The 24,101-nt window shown below is 35.1% G+C and overlaps 1 protein-coding gene across 1 annotated transcript; it reads left to right on the top strand.

Moving 5' to 3' along the window:
* Positions 1-3,794: 3,794 nt before the first annotated feature.
* On the top strand, positions 3,795-23,758 carry SGO2 (shugoshin 2; the record flags this gene model as incomplete). The annotated part of the gene is made up of 8 exons (XM_082658304.1): positions 3,795-3,927; positions 6,051-6,226; positions 7,163-7,240; positions 7,942-8,027; positions 17,067-17,275; positions 18,959-20,752; positions 21,044-22,147; positions 23,604-23,758. 8 exons carry the CDS (start codon positions 3,795-3,797, stop codon positions 23,756-23,758), a joined length of 3,735 nt encoding a protein of 1,244 aa, XP_082514430.1.
* Positions 23,759-24,101: the final 343 nt, after the last annotated feature.

Here is a 24,101-nt window from a genome sequence, read left to right as displayed (position 1 = left end):
ATTGAGCATTTAATGTGTCAGGCTGGGTACACAAGATAGAGAGCTAGTTAACCCCTTGATAACCAGAAATTTCTATAATTGATATATTTCATTTTAAACCACTATTATTGAAGTTTTTACTGTAGTATAGACTTATTTTAGCAGGCGGCCAATCAATAAAAACTGTTCTACTTACACAAGACTCAAGTAGCTAGATCTCTATGGAGACCAATCTTGAAATATATTTAAGATCTAACTCAAAACCATGTTTTGCATCATTTGTCTAGATTCTGTAAAGTAAAATGGAAAGTTGTGATTCTCAAATGTCCCCAAATGAACAAAATATTGACAAGAATATGAAGTTGACTGCATCACTGTATAATTAATTATTAAAACCTAGATTTAACAAGCTATTTTCGTTTTCAGTCTAATGGCATACAATGAGGAAATTTTATTCTCTGTATAGTTTTTCTAAATTCTTTGTATGGAATATGAAAGTCACTTGTGAAAGGAAACTAAGCTAATTGACCTGTAACATAAAGTGAGTAATATATATTTTTGTGTAGCTCTGAATCACAGAAAATGCCATTCTTGTATATTTAGCTAAAACAAACCATTAGTATAAGACCTAAGTATTAATGAGATCCAGGATTTTCAACGAAATTTCATTGCCGCTTTCCCCTCGAAAAGTTAAAAGAAAAATGGGGAGGGCTTTTAAGTGGAAACTAAATGACGCTGCTGGCATCATAGTGCAAAGATGCAGAAGAACTGGTAAAATGTGGGCGGGCAGTCTCACAGTAACGTCAGAAACAACAAAAACTTTCCAACAGGCTTCAGGTGGTTGTCAAGCCTTTTAAACATCTGACTGACAAAGGTAGCTTTGTCAAAGGAGCGTTTTCTTTTTCAAAAACATTAGGCGACAGCGCAACAGAACCTGCTCAAAGCCTTGCACCCAGGCTAAGTCGCCCCAGGCTTGCCTGGCCACGTCCCCTTCGAACGCCCGCGGCGAGGTCCCGCCCCTTCCACCTCCCACTTCCTGGTAACCAAGCTGCTTTGCGCCGCCTTCTCGGGATCTGATTGGCTGACGAGGCAACCGCTAACGGCTACGGAGTTTAAACCCAAGCCCTGACCCCGAGCGCCGGGCTCCGGGAGCTGAGTGGTGGTCCCACCACGCTGAAAAAGCGGTAAGTCAGTGATCTGTGACATTTGGCGTGGCCTTGCCCTGTCTGGCGGGACCCATGCCCTTCCCGAGCTGAACCTCCCGGCGCTGCCCTCCCGGGTCTCTGGTCCGCCGAGCCGCGCGCGGTCCCGCCCACTCCGCCTCGGGTCTCCCGGCCCCCGGGCCCAGTGCTGGCTCGGAGGGGCTTCTTGAGGAAGGCCCTGGTTTGGATCTAAGTCACTGCTTCTTGCCCCTGGGATTTGAGCTCTCGGCTCCGTGAGGGGGGCCAGCCGCCAGGCAGAAACCCAGCGCCTGTAGGAAGGAATTTCTGTCTATATGACTGCTCTACTGCTTTTAGAACAGTATCTGGTTCACTGTGAGCGCTCAGTAAATAGGCTGAATGAATGTTAGAGACTGCTTTTTTCAAGTTCTTGGAGGAGCCCTTTACTTTGGAGTGCTCGATTAAAAGGGAGACTGACTGAAGGCGAAGCGGTGATAGACGACTGGGAAGAACTTAGAACCAGAACTAGGTCTTGACGCACAGGTAGGATTTCGGTAGGCAAGTAGGGACTATGAGTTTTCTAGATGAGGAATCCAATTCAGGAGAATTGAATGTGGGATTGAGTAGTTCTGCTTTAGCCGAGATGCTAGCCAGACAAGAGCTACGGAGTAATAATACATAGGTAATGTTACTGAGCGCTCTGTGCTACGTCCAGTACTAGGCACTGTATATGCGTTGGCTCATTAAGTCCCTACAATGAGATGCTCTGACTTTTTATAATTTTCTAAGTCTGGAAATTGAGACTTGGAGATGCTAGGATCACGTAGCTGTGAAATATTAGAACTGGGGCACCAACACAGTCTAACCACTATTTATAATACAGTCAGCTCTCCTGTCCGACTCTCGGGTTCCGAATCATCTCCTTCAACCAACCGAATCACTGAAGGAAAAAATTGGGGAAAATTCCAGAAAGTTCCAAAAAGCAAAGTTTGACTTGCTAATTGCCGAGCAACTATTTACATAACATTTATATTGCATTTACAACTATTTACATTGTATTAGGTACTATAAGTAATCTAAACTATGCAGAAGGATGTGCCCAGGTTATATGTAAATACTATGCCATTTTATATAACGGACCTGAGCATAGTGGATTTGGGTATCTGTGGGAGTCCTGCAACTAGTACCCTGCAGATACCAAGGAATGACTGTACCTCAATCTCTGTGTGGTAAGTCACCCTGGAATGGGTACTCCAATACAAGGGACCTGAAGCTGAAAAATGCCTGGCATATGTCAGGAGCAGTTAGATCTTGGTGGCCACTGTGGCTTGAGAGTCATGGACTAGGGGGGAGAGAAGGAGGAGTTTAAAGTTACAGAAATGGGAAGAAGAGCAGATGGTGAAGAGTTTTAGATAGTATAGATTAATACACTGTAGTGAGGGCAGGAGTGGAAGTAGGGAGGTAAGAGGCTATTGAAATAATTCAGGTGAGACATGTTAGTGCCTTAGTCTAGGTTGGTAGCAGTGGAGATACTGAGGAGTCGTCAGATTCTAAATGCATTGTGAAGGTAAATTGGGATGTGAGAGATTTTTGACTAGAGCAACTGTAAGGATGGAGTTGCCATTAACTGAAGTGGGGAAGGCTCTGAGTGAAGCAGTTTTGGGCAGGTTAAGTTTGATATGCTCTTTCAGTTATCCAAGTGGAATTGTGGAGTAGACAACTATATGAATCCAGGAAAGTTCAGGAAAGAGATCCAGACAGAGGACATAAACTTTGGGGTTCTTGATATCTAGGTAGTATTTTAAGCCATGACTTAAATACATAAAATACACCAAAAGATTGAGGGTAGATAAAGAGAAGAAATCCAAGGAGAGAACTTATTATAGGTTGGAAGAATCTGTAAAAGAGACTGGAAAGAAGCAGCTAGTTAGCTAGGGAAAAAAAAAAAAAAAAACCCAGGAGTTTGGTGTTCTGGTAGCTGAGGAAATATTGTTTTTGAGGAGGAAAGAGAAATTAACCACATTAAATGCTGCTCTTAGATCAAGTTAGATGCGGACTGAGAACTGACCGTTAGATTAGCAGTGTGGAGGTCATTAGAAACCTTGGCAAAAGCAGTTTTGTTGGAATTGAGTGAAATAGGTTACAAGAAGATTGGAAACTGAGTATAGGCAATTTTTTAAGGAGTTGTGCTGTAAAGGCTGCAGAGAAATGGAGTGTATGTCCGAGGATGAAGTGGGAACAGTCCCCATAGGATTAGGTACATCTGTTCTGTGCATGTCTCTAAGGTTACACTTCTTACTTTGTATCGCAATAGAGTCTGTGCCCACACTGGACTGTGCATTCCATGACTGTGCATTCCTATGCAGCTTTATCCTGTTTTTTGTCCCCAGTGCCTAGCCTAGCTCCTGGCAAGCAGATATAATGATATAGGTTTAAACGAAAAAACAAAGTCATTTACCTTTTTAGGATTCTACTTTTAAACCACTTTTGATTATATTCATACTTTTAGATTTTATATGAAGGGTTCTGCAAATACTTATGTACAAAGTATATTATTTAAGTCATGATTTACTTCTTAGAATGTATTTATCAGTTATCCTTTTTCCCTTTATTAATCAATACTGTGATCTCCTGCTTTCTTTTTTTACTTCAGTGATGGAGTACCCAGTGATGGAAACTGGTTCACTTTTTACCTCAGGAATTAAAAGACATGTGAAAGAGAAAAGAATTTCAAAGGCTGCTAAGTTGAATGTTTCTCTTGCTTCAAAAATCAAAACAAAAATACTAAGTAAGTGTTATTAGTCTTAAAGTATACTCACATTTTTACTTTTTTCTGGAGAATCGATATAGTATTTGATACTTTTTCAAGTATAGAAAATGACTAAAATGACTATTTTGTTAAATGAGACTTTCTCTATTCAATTCTTCCTATCTCCTTCAACTCCTGTTAGTTGGGTGGTTATGATGATTTACTGTCAGTGGTGACAGCTGAATTTTCAGCAGTGAGGCTGGGGTGGCCCAAGGCAGCTACCTCCTACACTGCAAAGAAAATACCAACATGACATTTCTGGAAAAGAGCTGAAAAAAAAGTGACGGATTGTCCTTCTGACATGTTGCAGCATTTGGATGATGGGTAATCTAGAGGTGGTTGGCCCAGATAGTGTGCTGTAGTGGGTGATTTTATGTAACCAAAGCTCATCATGAGGGCACTGACCTCTTTGGAGATGGTGTTTCATGGATTCTGGAGCTAAGATGTCAGAAGGCAAAAAAAAAAAAAAAAAAGAAAGGGAAACACCCCAAGATAAATTTTCATTACTTCTGAAAATTATCTCAGTGATTCATTTCCATCTTAGCAGGATTGGGGGAGGTTTCCTGTTGATCAACACGTGTGAAAAGTAATTGTACCTTGTGAAATAGCCCAGCCTCCTGAGTGTCTTTAAATTGTAATGTTGCTCCTACCCAGGTCTCTAGGACCATCTTTTGTATTAGACCACTTTCTATAGTGGCAGTTTCCTATTCTCTTTGGCAGGACCATTGCACGCCCACTGCTATGAAGGAATACACTGAGTCTGAGGAGTGCAACAGGAAAATGTTATTAACCTTTAGCTTCTGCAAGTCCTAAACTGGTTCTAGTCTATTTCCACTTGATATGTCAAAGGTGGCTGTCTGAATCTACTTTCTTTGTGCCAAAAATAAAGTACTTTTTGGACTCTGTTTTTTTTAGACACCCAAGCTTTCCCTGAGTATTTTAAAATATATTATTAGTATTATAAACTATTATTACCATTACTATTACTATAGCTATTAATACTATTACATAAAAATATATATTACTATTATAAAACATATTACAGGGCTTCCCTGGTGGTGCAATGGTTGAGAGTCCGCCTGCCAATGCAGGGAACACGGGTTCGTGCCCCGGTCTGGGAAGATCCCACATACCGCAGAACGGCTGGGCCCGTGAGCCATGGCCGCTGAGCCTGGGCGTCTGGAGCCTGTGCTCCGCAATGGGAGAGGCCACAACAGTGAGAGGCCCGCGTACCGCAAAAAAAATAAAAAATAAAAAAAATAAAACATATTACATATACTATAACTTTAAATCCATGGGATGTGTTATTGAATAGTGACATGTAAATCAAAATTATGAAAATACAGTTATGCTTTAGGTGTACTAAGGGAACACTATATGTAAGGTGAGCGTTACCAAGGAATTCACAATTAAATTTCTTTTGCTAACAACGGGGAAGCATTCTGATTTAAATTATATTTACATAGTACTTGTAAAGAGAAGGGGTCAAGTTTAGATTGCAATAGATGCCTAGAAATAAGAGGTAGGATATCTAAGGTGGAGGTAGAAGATCCCACAGGGTTTAGATGATCTGTCCAACATTACAGTAAGTATGCTGCCTTTCTACTTGAGGTTTTGAAAAATGGACTTTGGGAGCATTAATTCAGTTCTGGAGCCACAGAAACTGGCTCTAAAATTTTCACGGATTGGCTACCCTAATTTCTCTAGGACATCTTTAGTTATAGCTGTGGGATCAGCTTCTCCATTCTACCTCCTAGTCAAAGGTAGGAGGGAAGGCAGAGCAACAAGTATCAAGATTTAGTTTTTGTGACTGATCTAATTATCTAGAACACTGTGTCTATATTAGAGTCCTCTTATTCCTAACTCTGTATTCACAAACATTCTGCATTTCTCACAACTCTTATTCATCTTCTATCTAGCTTTTATTTCTTCAGCTCCAAACTCTGGGTACATTTTTTTCAAAATTCCATCTGTGTTGTCATGCTCTTTTTTTCTAACTTCAGCTAAAACAAAGTGAAATATGTTTTGTCCAAAGTAGTTTTATTAAGGAATATGAAAATGTATTAAGATGTTCAATATTAACTCTTAAAATTTTTTTACAGATAATTCTTCTATTTTCAAAATTTCTTTAAAGCACAACAACAGGGCATTAGCTCAGGCTCTTAGCAGAGAGAAAGAGAATTCTCGAAGAATTACAACTGAAAAGATGCTATTGCAAAAAGAAGTGGAGAAACTGAATTTTGAGAACACATTTCTTCGTCTAAAGCTAAATAATTTGGTATGGAAACTATATTGTGTTTGAATTCTAAAACTATTATTTTAGAAGCTCTAAATGTTTTTCAGACCTGTAATTAATGTAAAAAATTTATTGAAAGAGTGTGCCATGTTAATGGACAAACTGTTAATGGGTAATAAAATAGGTGTCTTGAATCTACATTCTAAATGTGTACTTGTGGCTCTGCAAACTAATATAATACCTTGATCAACATTGATTGCTTATCATAAGCAAAACTTGATACATTAATATATTATAAGAAGATGGGCATAATTCCTCCAGTGAATTGAAAGGAGGGAAGTTCCCTGAGTGTTTGTATTCTCTCTTAATGGCAACATTCCACTGGCTACAAGCCAAGTAGAATGAAGATTGTAGTCCTTGCTTTTCCTTCCAACTTCCAACTTTGTCCACAGCAGGGCAGTAACAGCCAGTGCTTAGCTAGGTTACAGCTACAGCTATAGCTCTAACTCCAAAATGAGTAGAAATTAATTTAAAATGGAAAAATGACTTACTATACTTCTTGGAGGTTCAATTCCTGTGGCTGACAAACTGTGTTCAGTTGCCACATGATGTATTATTATTATGAGAAGATTAAAAACTGTAGGAAGGGACTTCCCTGGCGGTTCAGTGGCTAAGACATTGTGCTTCCAATGCAGGGAGCTCGAGTTCGATCCCTGGTCAGGGAACTAAGATCCCACATGCCGCGTGGTGCTGCCAGAAAAAAAAAGTAGGAAAATTTATGACTGATAGCTCAAAAGCATTCAAAACTTGTGCGTATGTGTCTGTGTCTGTGTCTTTTTGAACTATGCAGTGTAGCACCTTTTTAGCCTAATGTGATCTGTTATTTTTTAAGTCTTCTCAACTGATGGTATTTGTAAATGTATATGGTATAATAAACTCCAAATCTTAGTTGATTAGAAGGCTCTTTCTTTATTTCAGAATAAGAAGCTTATAGAAATAGAAGCACTCATGAACAATAGCTTGATAACTGCAATTGAAATGAGCACTCTTTCTGAGGTAAGTAGAATTTGTGTCTAAATAGTGTAATATTTTTAGCATTACTGAGGATAATTCAGATTAGTTAAGTAGCATCAAGGTTAGAGATGCATATCTTAAACTTTGTACCAAGGAATGGAGATAATATTAATTTTAATTGGCTAACAGCACATTATTATTTGATACAATTGGTTATTGAAATTTTTATATAAAAATTAGCTTTCGATTAAAAGTAACACAGGATTAGACAGCTCATGGAACACAAGACAAAACAGACTCAAAAACATAAAAGATATTAGTAGAAAAGTCATTTCAAATTAGGGAAGAATTTGTATTATTTTTAAAAAGATGGACACAATCGAAAAACTATTGGGGAAAAAAATATAGGTAGATCCTAGATCCCCATGTTCTTCAAGGGTCAAATGTATATGTAGAAATATTGTATATGCATGAGTATAGACATGTGTATATATTCATAGGCATAGAATAAAGTTTGGGAGGTTATACACCAAAATATTAGTGGTGATTATCTTTGTATGGCATGATTAAGGAAGAACTGTGTTTGACCTTATCATCACATTATTCTCATTAAACTATTGAAGGCTACACGTAAGAATTGTTCTATTACTGTTAGTATCTTGTATAATTTGGTACTTTAATGACAAACATGATCTAATGAGATTAGAAATTTCATTCATTTTCTTTGTTCTTTTCAAAAATAGTTCCATGAGAGTCCCTTTCTTCTGCCAAGTAGCAAGAAGAAACGGGTTAGTAAACAGTGCAAATTGATGCGTCTTCCATTTGCAAGGTAATTGCTCCAAAACTTGGTTAAATACTGACGGGTGCACTTTTACCTGAATTGGACTTCGAAAAGTTTTTATTTGGTTTGCTTCCTTGAAACAGAAAAACATTTAAAAATAAATAATGAAATACTTGTCAATATTGTACCAGTGAAAGAAATTGAAGGTATAATCTAATAGAATTCAGTTTTAAACTTTGAAATAATATTCAGCTTTCCCATAGTTTCTAGAGAAGAAAGAGGCACAGGTAGACCTTGAGTTACATAGGTTTGAATTACACTGGTTCAGAATACTTAGATTTTCATACAACATAATCTGTGTGTGTTATGCAATGTTCTGGTTTCATCAACCTGTAGTTGCCTGTTAAGGTAGAAATGAGATGGTTTGTGGTATCTTGCTACAGGTTGTGTTTCCAGGGCTCCAAGGAAACTTACACATCAATTCAATAACCAAGGTCATCTATAGAATCCTGCTACTCTTCAGTTCTTTCTTTTCCTCCAGGTCACCACTGGCCTCATGTTTTCTGCTGGGTAAATCTCATAACTATTTCTACCTTTATTATCTTGCATACTACTCAGACTTTAAAATAAACTTTCATCATTACTATTCTCCTGACCAAAATTCCCATTTCTTGATTAATTTGATTATAATCTTAGTAAATACTCTATTTCAAACCTAGCACTTTTACCGGTTTTTTTTGTTTGTTTGTTTTTTGCGGTACGCGGGCCTCTCACGGTTGTGGCCTCTCCCGTTGCGGAGCATAGGCTCCAGATGCGCAGGCTCAGCGGCCATGGCTCACGGGCCCAGCCGCTCCGCGGCATGTGGGATCCTCCCACACGGAGGCACGAACCCGCGTCCCCTGCATCGGCAGGCGGACTCTCAACCACTGCGCCACCAGGGAAGCCCAAACCTATCACTTTTAAAGACAGTTACTGAGGTCCAGAGAGGTAAAATGACTCAATGAATTAATAGCATTGATCAGAATTGTCTTGTCTCTTTTAGACAGTGTTCTTTCTGTTACATAAATTATAGGTTTAATGCATTTTTTTAAGTGTACAAAGTGCACTTATGTATTGAAGTGGTATCTGTACTATAGTAAAAAAAAAAATTCTTATATCCACTGTGTCATTTTCTATTCATTCCAGTTTGTTCCATTGTTTTGTCTGTTCTGTACTGGCGCCACATTGCACCTGTACATTTTAATTAATATAGTTTTAAAATAGTACGTTTTGTTGTCTTGAAGGTGCTCAGGTTTTTTTCAAGAAAATCTTGGCCGTCATTATGCATGCATTATTTCATGTAAATGTATGAATCAAGTGTTAACTTGCCCTCCAGAAAATTTTACTGTGTTTTTTTAAGTAAACTTTTTTTTTTTGCGGTACGCGGGGCTCTCACTGTTGTGGCCTCTCTCGTTGCGGAGCACAGGCTCTGGACGCGCAGGCTCAGCAGCCATGGCTCACGGGCCCAGCCGCTCCACGGCATGTGGGATCCTCTCGGACAGGGGCACGACCCCGTGTCCCCTGCATCGGCAGGCAGACTTTCAACCACTGCGCCACCAGGGAAGCCCTTAAGTAAACTTTTGTTTGAAGTATAATGTACATTTTAGAAAAGTGCAAAAATCTTTAGAGAATGGTGAATTTTCACAGTGAACACTATATGGTATAGCCAATACCCAGACCAAGAAACAGATTATTACCAGTACCTCAGATAGCCTTGTGCCCCTTGCCAGTCACTACTCATCACCCACCCGAGGATAAATATTATCCTGACTACTAACATTGTAGATTAATTAATTTTGCCTAGTTTTGAATTTCCTTTAATGAAATCATACAGGATGTATGATTCTGGTCTCTGGCTTCTGTAGCTCAACATTGTGTTCATGAGATTTCGTCCATATTGTCCTATGTAGTTGTAGATCAGTCATTCTCATTGCTGTATAGTATTCCATTGTATGTATTCCATAATTTATCCATTCTTCTGTTTTTAGTTTTTTTGCTAGGTTTGGTCTATTATAAATAATTCTACCTTGTATCTGCCTTTTGATTAATAGATGTATACGTTTCTGTTGGGTATATACTTAGGAGTAGAATTGCTGGGTTTACATGTATTTGGCTTTGGAAGGAACTGCTAAACAGTTTTCTAAAGGGATTATGCCAGTTTACATTTCTAACAGCAATATATGAGAATTCCTGTTGTTATGTATCTCCAACAACACTTGTTATTGTCTGTCTTTTTCATTTTAGCCATATGGGGTGTAGAGGTATTACACTGAAGTTTTAATTTCCCGATACTTAATGAAGTAAGGCATCTGTTTATATGTTTATTTTCTTTCTATCAGGTTATCTTTTTTTTTTTTTTTGCAGATTTGTAGGAGTTCTTTCTATACATTGTGTATAAATTCTTTGTGCATACAATTGTCTGTTACTCTGTGGCTTGCCTCTTTGCTCTCTTAATGGTATCTTTGGATGAATCCAATTTATATATCTGTTTGTCCCCCTCTTATGGTTATGCTTTCTGTGTCTTTTAAGAAAGGCTTTACCAATTGCAAGTTCATGACGTATTCTCCTATGTATGTTTTCTTTTAAAAGCTTTATTATTTTCCCTTTCATGTTTAGATCTTCAGTCTACCTAGAATTTTGGGTATGATGTGAGAGAAGAGTCATTTATTTTTTTAGTGTGGAAATCCTGTTGACCTTGAACCATTTATTGAAAAGACCATCCTTTCCCCACCTCATTGCAGTGTCATCTGTATAAAAAATCAAGTGACTGGATATGTATGGGTCTATTTCTGAACTCACTATTCTATTACATGAGTCTTTTTGTCAAAACCACACTATCTTAATTACTAACTTTATAATAAGTCTCGATATTTGATAGTTTGAATCTCTATTTTAGTTATTTATGCTTTAAGAATATATATTAATTGGCCATTCTTGGCCTTTTGCATTTCCATGTGAATTTTAGAATTAGCTTGTCAGTTTACATACATACACACCTGGAATTTTGATTGGGATTATGTAGAATATAGTTCAGTTTGGGGGAAATTGACACTTTATAAAATTGAGTATTTCTTCCATGACCATGGTATATCACTCTGTTTTTTAGATATTATGTATGTAGTTTCAGAGCTTTTAGAATACAGTTATTGCACATCTTACATTTATTCCTACTTATTTGATGTTTTTAGTGCTATTCTTGATAGTTTTCAAATTTTCTTTTTCTTTTTGATGATAGTATATAGAAATACAACTAATTTTTGAATATTAACCTTGTTTACATTGACATTGCTATTAATTTTAATAATTTATCCATAGTTTTTTTAAAATTTTATATTAATAGAATTTTATTACTTGTAAATAAGAACTGTTTTCCCTTCACCTGCCTCTCCAGTTTATAGGCCTTTTATCTTTTGTTTCTTACCTTGTTGGACTGATTATTTCTTGTTCAGTAATGAATAAAAGTACTAACAGTGGGTATTCTTATTGTATTCCCATTATTTAATATGTTTGCTCTTAGGTTTTTATAGATTCTCCTTATCAGATTAAAGTAGTTCCATTGTACTCCTAGTTTGCTAAGAGTTTTTTCATCAATGGCTGTTGGATTTTATCAAATGCTTTTTCTGTCACTATTGAGAAGATAATATTTTTCTCTTTTTTTCTATTAATGTAATGAATTTTTAATATTTTTTCTACTAAGGTAATGAATTATAATTGATATTTTTAATGTTAAATCACTTACAATCCTGAAATGAATTGCTCCTGATGATATATCCCTTTGATATATATCACTAAGTTTATTTTGCTAATCCTTTAAAGGATTTTTGCATGTATTTTAATAATGAAGATGATGTATAATTTTCCTTTATTATAATATATTTTGTCAAGTTTTGATATTTATATTATGCTGGTCAAAGTAAATGAATTGATAAATACCCCTCTTTCTATTTTCTGGAAGTATTTGTGTAAAAAATTTTTTTTCTTTAAATATTTGGGAGAAGTTATCTGGACCTGAAGTTTTTTTGTGGAAACATTTTTGATAACATCCCATTTTAATAGATGTAAGAACATCCAGCTTTTCTATTTCTTCTTTTGTCAGGTTTGTTAATTTTTAAAAAGATTTATCCATTTCATTTAAAATATCAAATTATTGGCATATAATCGTTCAGAATAGCTTTAGTTACACGTTTAATGTCTGCTGTAGGGTACATAATGATGTTCTCTTTCAATATTGGCTATTTGTTTTTTCTCACTTTTTTCTTGATTAGTTTTGCCCTAGAGATTTATCAATGTTGTCATCTTTACAAAGATGAATCATCTTTGGGGTTATGTTGATCGTTCTTTTAGTATATTTATTTTCTATTGCATTTATTCTGCTTCTTATTATCTCTTTTCTTTTTTAAATTTTATTGAAGTATAGTTGATTTACAGTGTTGTGTTTATCTTTTCAATTTAAAAGTTTTATTATTACTGTAATTATTTGTTTCTTAAAATGGTTTAGATTATTGTTTTTAAGCCTTTTCAAAAATATGAAGTTGTTGGGGTATAGCTGCCTACATTTAAGGCTATTTTTTTCCTTTAGCTGCATCCCACATTTTTTGATAAGCTGTATCCTTATTATCATTTATTTCAAAGTAGTTATTACCTTCAGTTCAGATACATTGTTTGACTCATGGATCATTTACAAGATTATTTAATCTCCAAGCAGCTGGGTGTTTTCTTCTAATTACTTTTTGTTGGTTTCTAATTTAATTCCTCTGTGATTACAGAATATAGTTCAAGTGATTTTAGTCGTTTTAAATTTATTGAGACTTGCATTAGAACACAGCTTGGTCTAATTTGGTAAATATTTTTGGTACACATGGAAAGAATGTGTATTTTGTGGCTGTTGGATGCAGTATTTTATATATGTCAATTATGTCAGGTTTGCTGATTATATTGTTCAGACTTTCCATATCTTTCCTGCTTCTCTTGTCTATCAGCTGTTGAGAGAAGTGCATTAAAGTCTACCACTGTGATTATGGATTTATCTATTTCTCCTTTTAGTTCTGTCAGTTTTTGCTTTATATATGTTAAAGTTGTTACTAGATGCATATAAATTTAGGATTGATTTGTTTTCCTGATAAATTGTTTTATCAATATGAAATATTTCTGGAAATGATACTGCTTTAAAGTCTACTTGTCTGATATAACATTGCCATGGTATGTCCTTTTCTATACTTTCAAACTCTCTGTTATATTTTAAATGCATGTAGGTTTACCTTTTTTAAAAAATGAATTTAATGTAATATCATCTCTTTTAATTAGAATAGCTGTTATGTTTACATTTAATATAATTCCTGAGAGTTGAGTTTATATCTGCCATCTAGTTATTTTCTGTTTGAGCCACCTGTTTTATGTTCCTTTTTTCTCTCCTTTCTTTATTTCATTTGAAATAAAACATTTTTCATAATTTAATTTTCCTTGTCTATTAACTTCTATTCCTTTATGATGACCCTAATGATAGCAACACTCATCCTTGATTTATTATACTCTAATACTGATTATTATATTAACATTCCTCAGTAATGCTAGCATCTTTGAACACTGACTCGACATTCCTGTGTCCTGCCTTTATGTTATTATTATGTATTTTCATTCTGCATATATTTTAATCCCACAAATTAACTACTTTCACTGTTTTGTGTAGTCAATATTCATTTCCAATTTCTTTATATTGCTTCCTGCATTTTTTAATTGTATGCTCCTTTTTAATTGTATTTTATTTTTTGTTTTTCCAGCTTTATTGAGGTAAAATTCACAAATAAGCTTGCATTTTATTTCCTTCTGAAATAATTTTCCTTCTGCCTGAAGAAATCCTTTATTATTTAGTTCAGGTACTAGCAATGCATCCGCTCAGCTTTTATTTTTCTGAAAACATATTTATATCACCTTCATTTTTAAAGATTATGTTTGCAATGATAAAACTTTAGGTTATTAAATTTTAGCAATTTAAAGGTATTATTTCATTGTCTTCTGTCTTTACTGTTGAAAAGTTGGCACCGTTTCTGCAAGTTGAGGAAGTTCCTTTTTATTCTGGTTTGCTGAGAGTTTTAATAATGAATTTGTATTGAATTTTGTCAAATTTGTTTTTTCTGTATCTGTGGAGAGAATCATAACTTTTCTCCTTTGTTCTATTAATGTGACTTTGATTTGTTTAATGTTAAACCAACTTTACATTCCTAGAATAAATTCCACTTGGTCATGGTGTATAATAATGGTGTATTATTATTTCTATGTGTTGATGGATTTGATTTGCTAATAATTACTTAAAGAATTTTGTACTTATTTTCATAAGGAATATTGGTCTATAATTTTCTTATTATATATTTGATAGGTTTTGATAATGGTTATGCTGGCTTTGTAAAATGAGATAAGAAGCATTCCCTCTTCCTCCATTTTCTGAAAAAAATTGTACAATTGGTATTTCTTCCTTAAGTATTTGAGAGAATTCATAAGAGAAGTGGGTCTGGAGTTTTTAATTATTAATTTCATTTTTTAGATAGATATGGAGGGCTTTTCAGATTTTCTGTTCTTTTCAGGTCAACTTAGAAAATATTTGTCTTTTTAGAAAATTATCCATTTCATCTAGACAGTAAAGTTTGATCAAACTAGTTAGAGTATTGTCAATTTTACGGATCTCTTAAAAAAACTCAGCTTTTGGTTTCATTGATTTTTTTTTCTCAATTTTTTTTCGGTTTCATATTTCTTTGGTGTCTGCACCTTATTATTTCCTTTTTTCTACTTATTTTTTAAAAAATGAGATATAGTTCACATAACATAAAATTTCTCATTAATATGAAGTTTATTTTTTAAAGTATACAATGCAGTGGTTTTTAATATATTTACAGAGTTGTGCAACATTCACCACTTTCCAATTCCAGAATATTTTCATCACTCGAAAAAGAAAACCTATATCCATTAGTAGTCATTTCTCATCTCTTCTTCCCCAGCCCACAGCAACCACTAATCCACTTTCTGTCTCTATGGATTGCCTATTTTGGACATTTCATATGAATGGAATCACACAGTATGTCACCTTTTGTGTCTGGCTTCTTTCACTTGGCATAACATTTTCAAGTTTCATCCATATTATAGCATGTATTAGTATTTCATTCCTTTTAATGACCGGTTAACATTCTGTGGTACAGATAAACTACGTTTTGTTTATCCATTTATCTGTTAATGAGCATTTGTGCTCTTTCCACTTTTAGACTGTGAATGAGTAATGGTACTATGAATATCCATATAAAAGTTGTTGTGTGGACATATTTTTCACTTTCTTCGGTGCGCCCTTACCAGTGGAATTGCTGGATCATATAACTCTATGTTTAACTTTTGGAAGAATTGGCAAACTGTTTTCCAAAGGTGCTGTACTGTTTTACATTCCCACCAGCAAAGTATTAGAGTTCCAATTTCTCCATATCCTCACTAACACTTGTTATTACCTATCCTTTTGATTATAGCCATCCTAGTGGATATGAAGTGGTATCTCACTGTGGTTTTGATTTGGATTTTTTGGGTGACTAATGATACTGAGCATGTTTTCATGTGCTTATTGGCCATTTATTTATTTGGATCATTCTCTGTTGATTATCTTTTCTCTTGAGTTTGAATCATGTTTTTCTGTTGCTTCATATATTGAATAATATTGGATTGTACCCCCGACATTGTGACTCCTATGTTGTAGAAAATCTGGATTCAGGTATATTCCTCCAACAAGTTTGATGTTTTATTTTAGTAGATAAGTTACCTTATCTGAACTCAGACTTGTTAATACTTCCCTGTGATGAACAACATATGAAATCTCATTTCAGTTCTATAATCCTTAGCTGGGCCACTTGGAATCTTTCTCATATATGTGATTCAGAAATGAGCTAGAGATTTGGAGAGAGTTTATGCACAAAATTTGGGGCTTCCCTGTCTACTTTTCCTGTTTTTTCTCCCATCACACACACTTTACAGCAGTTGTAGTTGCCCTGAATTCTGACCTTGAACTAATAATAATAAGACTGGATTTCTAACTTCTAGAAAAGGTCGCACTGACTGAGGTTTGTAAACAGTGAGAAGCTCACCCTTTCTCTAAGTGCCAACCCCTCTTCTGTATCTAGTTGCTTTTTATTCACTCTCCAGTGACTTTGGGTAGTTGTTTTTTTTATATTTTGTCCAGAATTTATATTCATTATGTTTGATAAGGTTGATTCAATAGTAGCTATTTGGCCATTACCTGAAGCAGAACCTCTCCTCTGTAAAATAAACAATTTTTGCTAACCTGTTTCTTCAAGTGGTATAGACATTTCTTCCCAATGGCTATTCTACTGATAGGTGCCTTTAAATTTTTAACAAATATTTTCTAGTATTTTCATTATCAATAATTTTTAAATATCTATGATTTGTTTGGCATACAAAGCAAAATCCTTATCATTGGAGCATATTACTCTTTCTTCTTTGAATTCAAAAAGGTCATTTTGTCTATTTCCATAGATTTCTTTTTCCCTCCATAGATTTAACTACTCTAGGAATATGGCTTTAGTTTATATGGATACCTTTTGGAAACATAGCAGACTTTATTACACACAAAACTTTACATACAAGTTGTACTTGTTTGAAACCAGAGGAAGAGTTTTGGGTTTTCCATAGAGTTAATTACAGGAAAATTATAACTATTATACACGAATATTTATAAGTATGTTTGAACTTTATTCATTTCATTAATTTTATTGTCCTAATAGCTCAACCAGTGATTATATCATTTATCTCCTTTTGGAGTCACTGGAGATAAGGGGATAAGAAGCATTCCTGTTTTACTCATCCGTACTATTAGAAACTACCTATTTCCTACCTTCATTGAACACAAAATGGTATCATTGCCTTCATTGAACACAAAATGGTATCAGGGTGGGTTTGTGGTTGGATCTTAAATAAATCAAATATAGAAAGAACTATCCATGTAATTTTCTAAATAATTTTTGTAAAATACAAAATTCCTCATTCATTCTTACTTGCTCTTAGGGTTCCATTAACTTCAAATGATGATGATGATGAAGATAAAGAAAAAAAGCAGTGTGACAATATCATGTCAAAGTCATCACCTGATAGCCCCTCTTTGGTATCAACTCAGCATAACTTGGAATTGTTATTTCTTAAAGAAAATGATCAGAATGTTTGTGGTGTAAATGATTCCAAACACATTTCTTCTATTGTTGATATACTTCCCAAAGGTGAGATTTTTTTTTTAATTCATTTTGAGTGTCAGTATTAAATAGTTAACATTCATTGGATTTTCTTCTTGGGGGCCATCATGTATAAACAATTAATAAGTTAGACTTCTTATGTTACAGATTTCCTAACTTCTACTATTTAAAATTTCTGGTGAAAAAATTAGTTTAAAGGTAAACATGCCAGGACTTCCCTGGTGGTACAGTGGTTAAGAATCTGCCTGCCAATGCAGGGGACATGGGTTCAGTCCCTGGTCCAGGAAGATCCCACATGCCATGGAGCAACTAAGCCCATGCGCCACAACTGCTGAGCCTGCGCTCTAGAGCCCGTGAGCCACAACTACTGAGCCCATGTGCCACAGCTACTGAAGCCTGTGTGCCTAGAGCCTGTGCTCCACAATAAGAGAAGCCACTGCAATGAGAAACCCATGCACCGCAATGAAGGGTAGCCCCCGCTCGCCACAACTAGAGAAAGCCCACGTGCAGCAACGAAGACCCAGTGCAGCCAAAAAAAAGTAAATATGCCAACAAATGTCAGGTCTACAGTGGCCTAATACTACTACTCTGGAAACAGTATTTAGAAGTGAGCTGGCCTAAAGAGCTTTTCTTGGTATCTTAGCTTATGAATTGAAAGACATGATATATTATTTAGTTATATCTTCTCTTTTTCAGAGATATAAAAATTGAGGTTCTAGATACGTGTAGTGACTTTTTCAAGATCATAACCAATTGGTGATAAAGCAAGAACTTGAGCCTAGGTGATGGTTGAGCAGGAAAAAATGATGACACTTAAATTTTAATTATATGGTATTTTAAAATAATAATCCTGTGGTGTAGTCTGGTTTATATATTTGACATAGAATTTCAGATTGGGATATGGAACCATAACTATATTGAATTTGGAGTTTGAATTATTTTTCCTTTCTAAAAGGTATATGACTGTGTGTATATAATTTTTATAAACTTTAGCTACCTGCTGATAACATTTTGATAGTAATCCTTGTCAGAGTTATCACTGTTACTTGGGTTCATTTCCCAGATTCCTCTCACTTAGAAACATATGTTAATGTTAATGGCTCTGTTGTTGGCTATTCTCCACTCTACTGCTGAGGCCAAGGCAGAGTGAATTCCCAGTATATATTTTCTGTAGATAGAAATGTAAAATGTGACTTATGACTACTCCATTCATTTCTACTTTATTTATTTGTTAAATATTTTTTTATTTTTGGCTGTGTCGGGCCTTAGTTGTGGCACGCGGGATCTTCATTGCAACATGTGGGATCCTCTGCTGTGGCACGCGGGCTTCTCTCTAGTTGTGGCACACAGGCTCCAGAGCACGTGGGCTGTGTAGTTGTGGCATGTGGGCTCTCTAGTTGTGGCCCACTTGCTCAGTAGTTGCAGCGCACGGGGTTAGTTGCTCCATGGCATGTGGGATCTTAGTTCTCTGACCAGGGGTTGAACTCTCATCCCCTGCATTGAAAGGCAGATTCTTAACCACTGGACCACCAGGGAAGTCCCCTACTTTATTTTTTATCAGCATAGATTCTTCATAATATTAGTATCTGAACAGAACACATTGTCAGAAATCCTTTCTCTGAAACAGTTTGATTCCTAATCTCATTTGTTTAAAATAATAAATTCCTTGTTACTACTTATTTCTGAATTTTGTTTCCCTTTATTTTATAGAAAGCCATTCCCACTCAGACCAAAGTTCCAGGAGTTCTCTAATGAGTGAGATGAAAAATGCCCAGTCAATGAGCCACAGAAAGAAGTCATCTCCTAGTAATGTGACTAAAAGGAAAAAACGTGTATCATCTTGGGAATCAAATAATCCTGCAGACACTCCCTGTGTAACAGATTTGGATCAACAACAGATTTCAAGTCCAATATTAAATTGGAATAATGAAATAAAAGATTGTACTAACGAAGCAAATATTAAAATGCAGAGAAACATAATGTGCCTTCCTGCCTCATCTGAGTCTGCAAGTGAACCTACTGCAGAGGGCCTGAATCCAGTTCAGGGTAATGATGACTTTCAATTGCAAAAAACTGTGTATGATGGTGACATGGATTTAACTGCTAGTGAAGTAAGCAAAATTGTTACAGTTTCAACAGGCATTAAAAATAAAAGAGATAATAAAAAACCAAATGATTGTGGAATAAAAACTTTCAGAAAAGTGAAAGATCCAAGCTCTGAAAAAAAGAGAGAAAGATCAAAGAGACAATTTAAAAATAGTTCAGATGTGAATATTGAGGACAAGATCAAAAATGGACCGGAAAGAAGATCTGTTGTCCTGGATGGCAAAGAGGATTCAGAAGAACCAAATTTTATTTTCAGTACTGAACAGCTGACTCAGTTGAACATGCCGAAGAAAATAACCCTTCACAATGGCTTTGATCAGGATGACAAACCAAGTACACAGTATAACAAAAAGAGGAAAATAATTCATGTAACAGATGATCAAGAGGAAATATACTCTTTCTCCCAAAGTTCAGATAAAGTCGAGCAGGACAGTAAATTTGATATGGGTCCTAGTTCTCTAGCTTATAAGAAAAGTAAAACTTCTAGACAGACATTTGTGATTCATACGTTAGAAAAAGATAACTTATTCCCAAACCAAAAGGTTAAAGAAACCACCTCTGAAAACCTAGGAGTCACAAGTGAATTTCAAACAGTTTATCTTTCCAGCAAAGATAATGGAAAGTTATGTGATTATGAGACCCAAAATATGTTAGATTTGAAAAAGCATGTCACTGATAGGCAACCCACTCAGCAAAATGAACCAAAAATAAATAAGAAGCTTAGGCAGAAAATAAATCGGAAGACAGAAATAATTTCTAAAATGAACCTAATACTTGGGGATAATGCCAAAGATGTGCAAGGCCCAGAAAAAGGTAACTTTTCCTTTCAAACCCGAGAGGATAAAGAAATCATCTCTGGAAACCTAGAAGTTTCAAATGACTTTCAAAAATCTGGTGTTTCCACTAGCAATAATGGAAACCTGTGTGATTGTGAGACCCAGAATGTATTGGATCTGCAAAAGCAGATCACCGACGTGTACCCTGTTCAGCAGAATGAATCAAAAATTAATAAGAATCTTAGGCAGAAAGTAAATCGGAAGACAGAAATAATTTCCAAAGTGAATCTTTTAGATAATAACAGAAGTGGGTGTTGCCCAGAAAAGGGTAACTCTTTCTTCCTAACCCAGGATAAAGAAGTTATCTCTGAAAACCTAGAAGGCACAAGTGCATTTCAAACACCTGCTCTTGCTTCCAAAGATAGTAGAAACCTATATGATTATGACACTCAAAATGTTTTGGGGGTGAAAAAGCATGTTTATGATATACAACCTGCTTGTCAAAATGAATCAAAAATAGATAAGAAGCTTAGGCAAAAGGTATGTCGGAAGACAGAAATCATTTCTGATACCAACCAAATATATAAGAATCATGACAAAGGAATGCATGACCCAGAAAAAGGTAACTTATTTTCTCTAACCCAGAAAGATAAAGAAATTATCCCTGAAAACCTAGAAGATGCAAATGAGTTTCAGATAGCTGATCCTTCCCTCAGAGGTAATAGGAATCCATGTGATTATGAGACTCAAAACCTTTTAGGTGTGAAAAAGCATGCTACTGATACTGGGAAGCAAAATGAATCAAAAATAAATGAGAGTCTCAGGCAGAAAGTAAGTCGGAAGGCAGAAATAATTTTGGAAATGAACCAAAAAAATGAATTTAACGACAAAGGTATACATGACACAGTAAAAGGTGCCTTCTTTTCCCTAACCCCAAAGGATAAAGAAACCATTTCTGAAAACCTAGAAGTCACAAATGAATTTCAAACGCTTTATCTTCCCACCAAAAATAATAGAAATTTATATAAGACCCAGAATATGTTGGATTTGAAAAAGCATGTCACTGATAAGCAATCCGCTCAGCAGAATGAATCAAAAATAAATAAGCTTAGGCAGAAAGTAAGTCAGAAGACAGAAAGAATTTCTGAAATGTACCAGATATATGAGGATAATGATAAAGATGTGCATGGCCAAGAAAGCTATACAAAAGATCTTAATTTTAAAATAAATAAATCTAAACAAAGACTTGAAGGCCAAGGTATTAGTGGATACTGTATGGAAATCAACAGTAATGAAAAAGAAAATTGTGGTCAAATTTCAAATCCTTACAAACCAGTTAAAAAGCATGGGGAAGAATCATCAGGCAAGGCAAAGAACATTTTGGCAAAAGATAACAACAAACCTATTTTGCACTTAACAGGTTCTTCACAGACGTCTGTCTCCTTAGAACTAGGTTTAAAACACACTACTGATGAGACAGATTCTGACCCTGGAAACCAAATGGAACTACATAAGAATCCAAAGCAAAGCACTACAATGCTGAATAAAAAGAGAGATATCCCCTTCATGGAAGTGACAAAGGAAGGAGAGTGTCAGGTCAAAAAAATAAATAAAATGACATCCAAATCAAAGAAAAGGAAGACCTTCGTAGATCCTTCTCCAGATAGTCATGAACTAATGGAGATAATATCTGACACCATTCAGGGAATATCAGTTGAATCTGAATATGCTGTTAAGGAAAAAAAATTGGAAAATGAGGAAATTGTCAAAATTAAGCCAGACCTTCACACAAAAATGTTGAAATCTTTATCTCAGATATGTTCACCTAACAGACAAGATTCTTCCTTTAACAGTGTTCCTGAGGGTTCAAAACCTTTGAGTATTTCTTCTAGTAAAAATCTGAAAGAAAATTTTGCTCTGGAGAGCTCACCCATCTTTCAAATAAGTGATGATGTGCATGAGAAGATGAAAAAGATGAATTTTAAAGTCAACCAAAGAACACAAAGATCAGAAATAGGTATGTCCATACCTGAAGTGATCAAGTTTCAAAATTCTATATATTTTTTCATTTAACCAGTAAAGCCTTTCCTGTTACAACATTTTTATGGAATTTTAAAACAATGTATAATTGTGTAGCCTGATCTGTAGAAGCAATATGGAGGAATTTAAAGAAAGTTTAATACTTTGAGAAGATAACAGTGAGAGTGGCTTGGACATTTATACACTAAAAAATGTATTTGGCCTTTAGCACAAAGTTGTCTGATAATGACATTAGGCAGATAATTTCATTTTTCATAGTTTTGAAGGAAATTGGCTGTTTTAAATGTATATAATAATGAATTGCCCTGGTTTGATTTTACCAAAGACAATTGCAAATTTCTTAAGGTTGGGACTCTCTCCAATAGCATATATTTAATATGATCAAAACTTATTCTAGGTATTTTAGAAGATTAAAAAATAATACCAACTCCCTTTCCTCAGAGTACATGTATGGAAAAGTAACAGGTACAGTGTTTAAATATGGCAAATGCTTTAATAAAACCACACATGTTAAGGGATATAATGACGGGGAATAATTTTGGCTAGAGGAATCTGCAGAGGCATCATCAAATAGATAGCATTTTAAGCCCTAAAGCATAGGTAGGATTTTTACCTTTAGTGTTTATTTCTTATTTTCCCCAGTTATTAAAATAATACTCACTCATTGCAGAAAATTGAAAGTAGAGAATCAGAAAATAGTAGAAAAAACAATCACCCAGAAGAACTGCAGTCAACATTTTGGCATATGCATGCAGGCTTGAATCTATGCATTTTAAAATATATACTTGAAATCATTCTATGTATAACATTACTTACATCAATTTTTCCCCTTAACATTGACATTCTTTTGTTATTAGCAATTTTGCAACATTAGACATTCCCATATCAATTAAAGTTTTCTACTGGGAGCCTAACATTTCAATGTACGTATGTAGAACACTAGGATTTTTATGGATAAGACTTCATGTAAAGGGAATACTGACGCAAAAGAAGTGCCAAGGTCTAGAGTTGCAGGACATTTTAGAGACTGGTGAGCCGTCTTTCATCTCTGTTCCTCATGGTGCCTTTCATAGCGTGAGCAGTCGATGATAAATGTTGAATGAATGTGCAGTAATTTGCGTGATTCGGTGACTAGAGTTGAATTCATGAAGAATTTCTGTCAGCCTAAATGTGATTTCAGAATAAAAATATTGCAGGCTACTACTTTGCTAGTTTGTCTTAAATGGTAGGTCTCTTTTCCTCTCATTATTGCTAGAAAAAAACTGATTTACAGATAATTTCAGTGCTACTTTCGTAAAATTTAAAGTTATAACTTGATTATTAAGTTTAAAAATTTGCTACCAATAATTTACAAACCAGTAAATATCCTATGTGTAGTTCCATATCTCTATATATACTGTTAAAAATATTTTTGAAAACAATACTCTTTTCAGGTATTAGAATGCTACAGGACTTGACAAATACCAGTTTTGTTTCAAATAACACTGCTAAATCTGAAAACAAGTTAGAAGATCTATCTTCGGAGCTGTCAAGCCGAAGAAGAAGGTGTACTCCTCTCTCTTTAAAAGAGCCAAGTCTCAAAGGGTGAGTATTCAATGACATAAAAGCGATTTCAGTGCAGTACTGTAAAATACGTGCTTTCAAAAAGATTCCTGCCTGAATTAGTATTTGAAGACTTCTGAGTATCAGTGAAGCATGTATTGTTGACATGTAACAACCGCAGTATGATCTGGGTAAGATTTGAAGAAATGTCTTCTTTTATTCTTTGAACAGGCTTAAAAGGTTTTTTTTGTTGCCTATAATTTGCAAACCTCATTATTTGTTACCCCCATTTATTGATTCAGAGTGTTTATATGTCCTTTGGTCTCAAAGAATAATAGTCCTTTTTCTTTTTCTTTTAAACCTCAAACATATACCCCCAAAGAGGGAAT

Source organism: Grampus griseus, assembly GCF_964374135.1.
Source record: "Grampus griseus genome assembly, chromosome: 7".
Classification (NCBI taxonomy): Eukaryota; Metazoa; Chordata; class Mammalia; order Artiodactyla; family Delphinidae; genus Grampus; species Grampus griseus.
The sequence above is the reverse complement of the archived record's forward strand: the minus strand, read 5'-3'. Positions and strand labels throughout refer to the sequence as shown.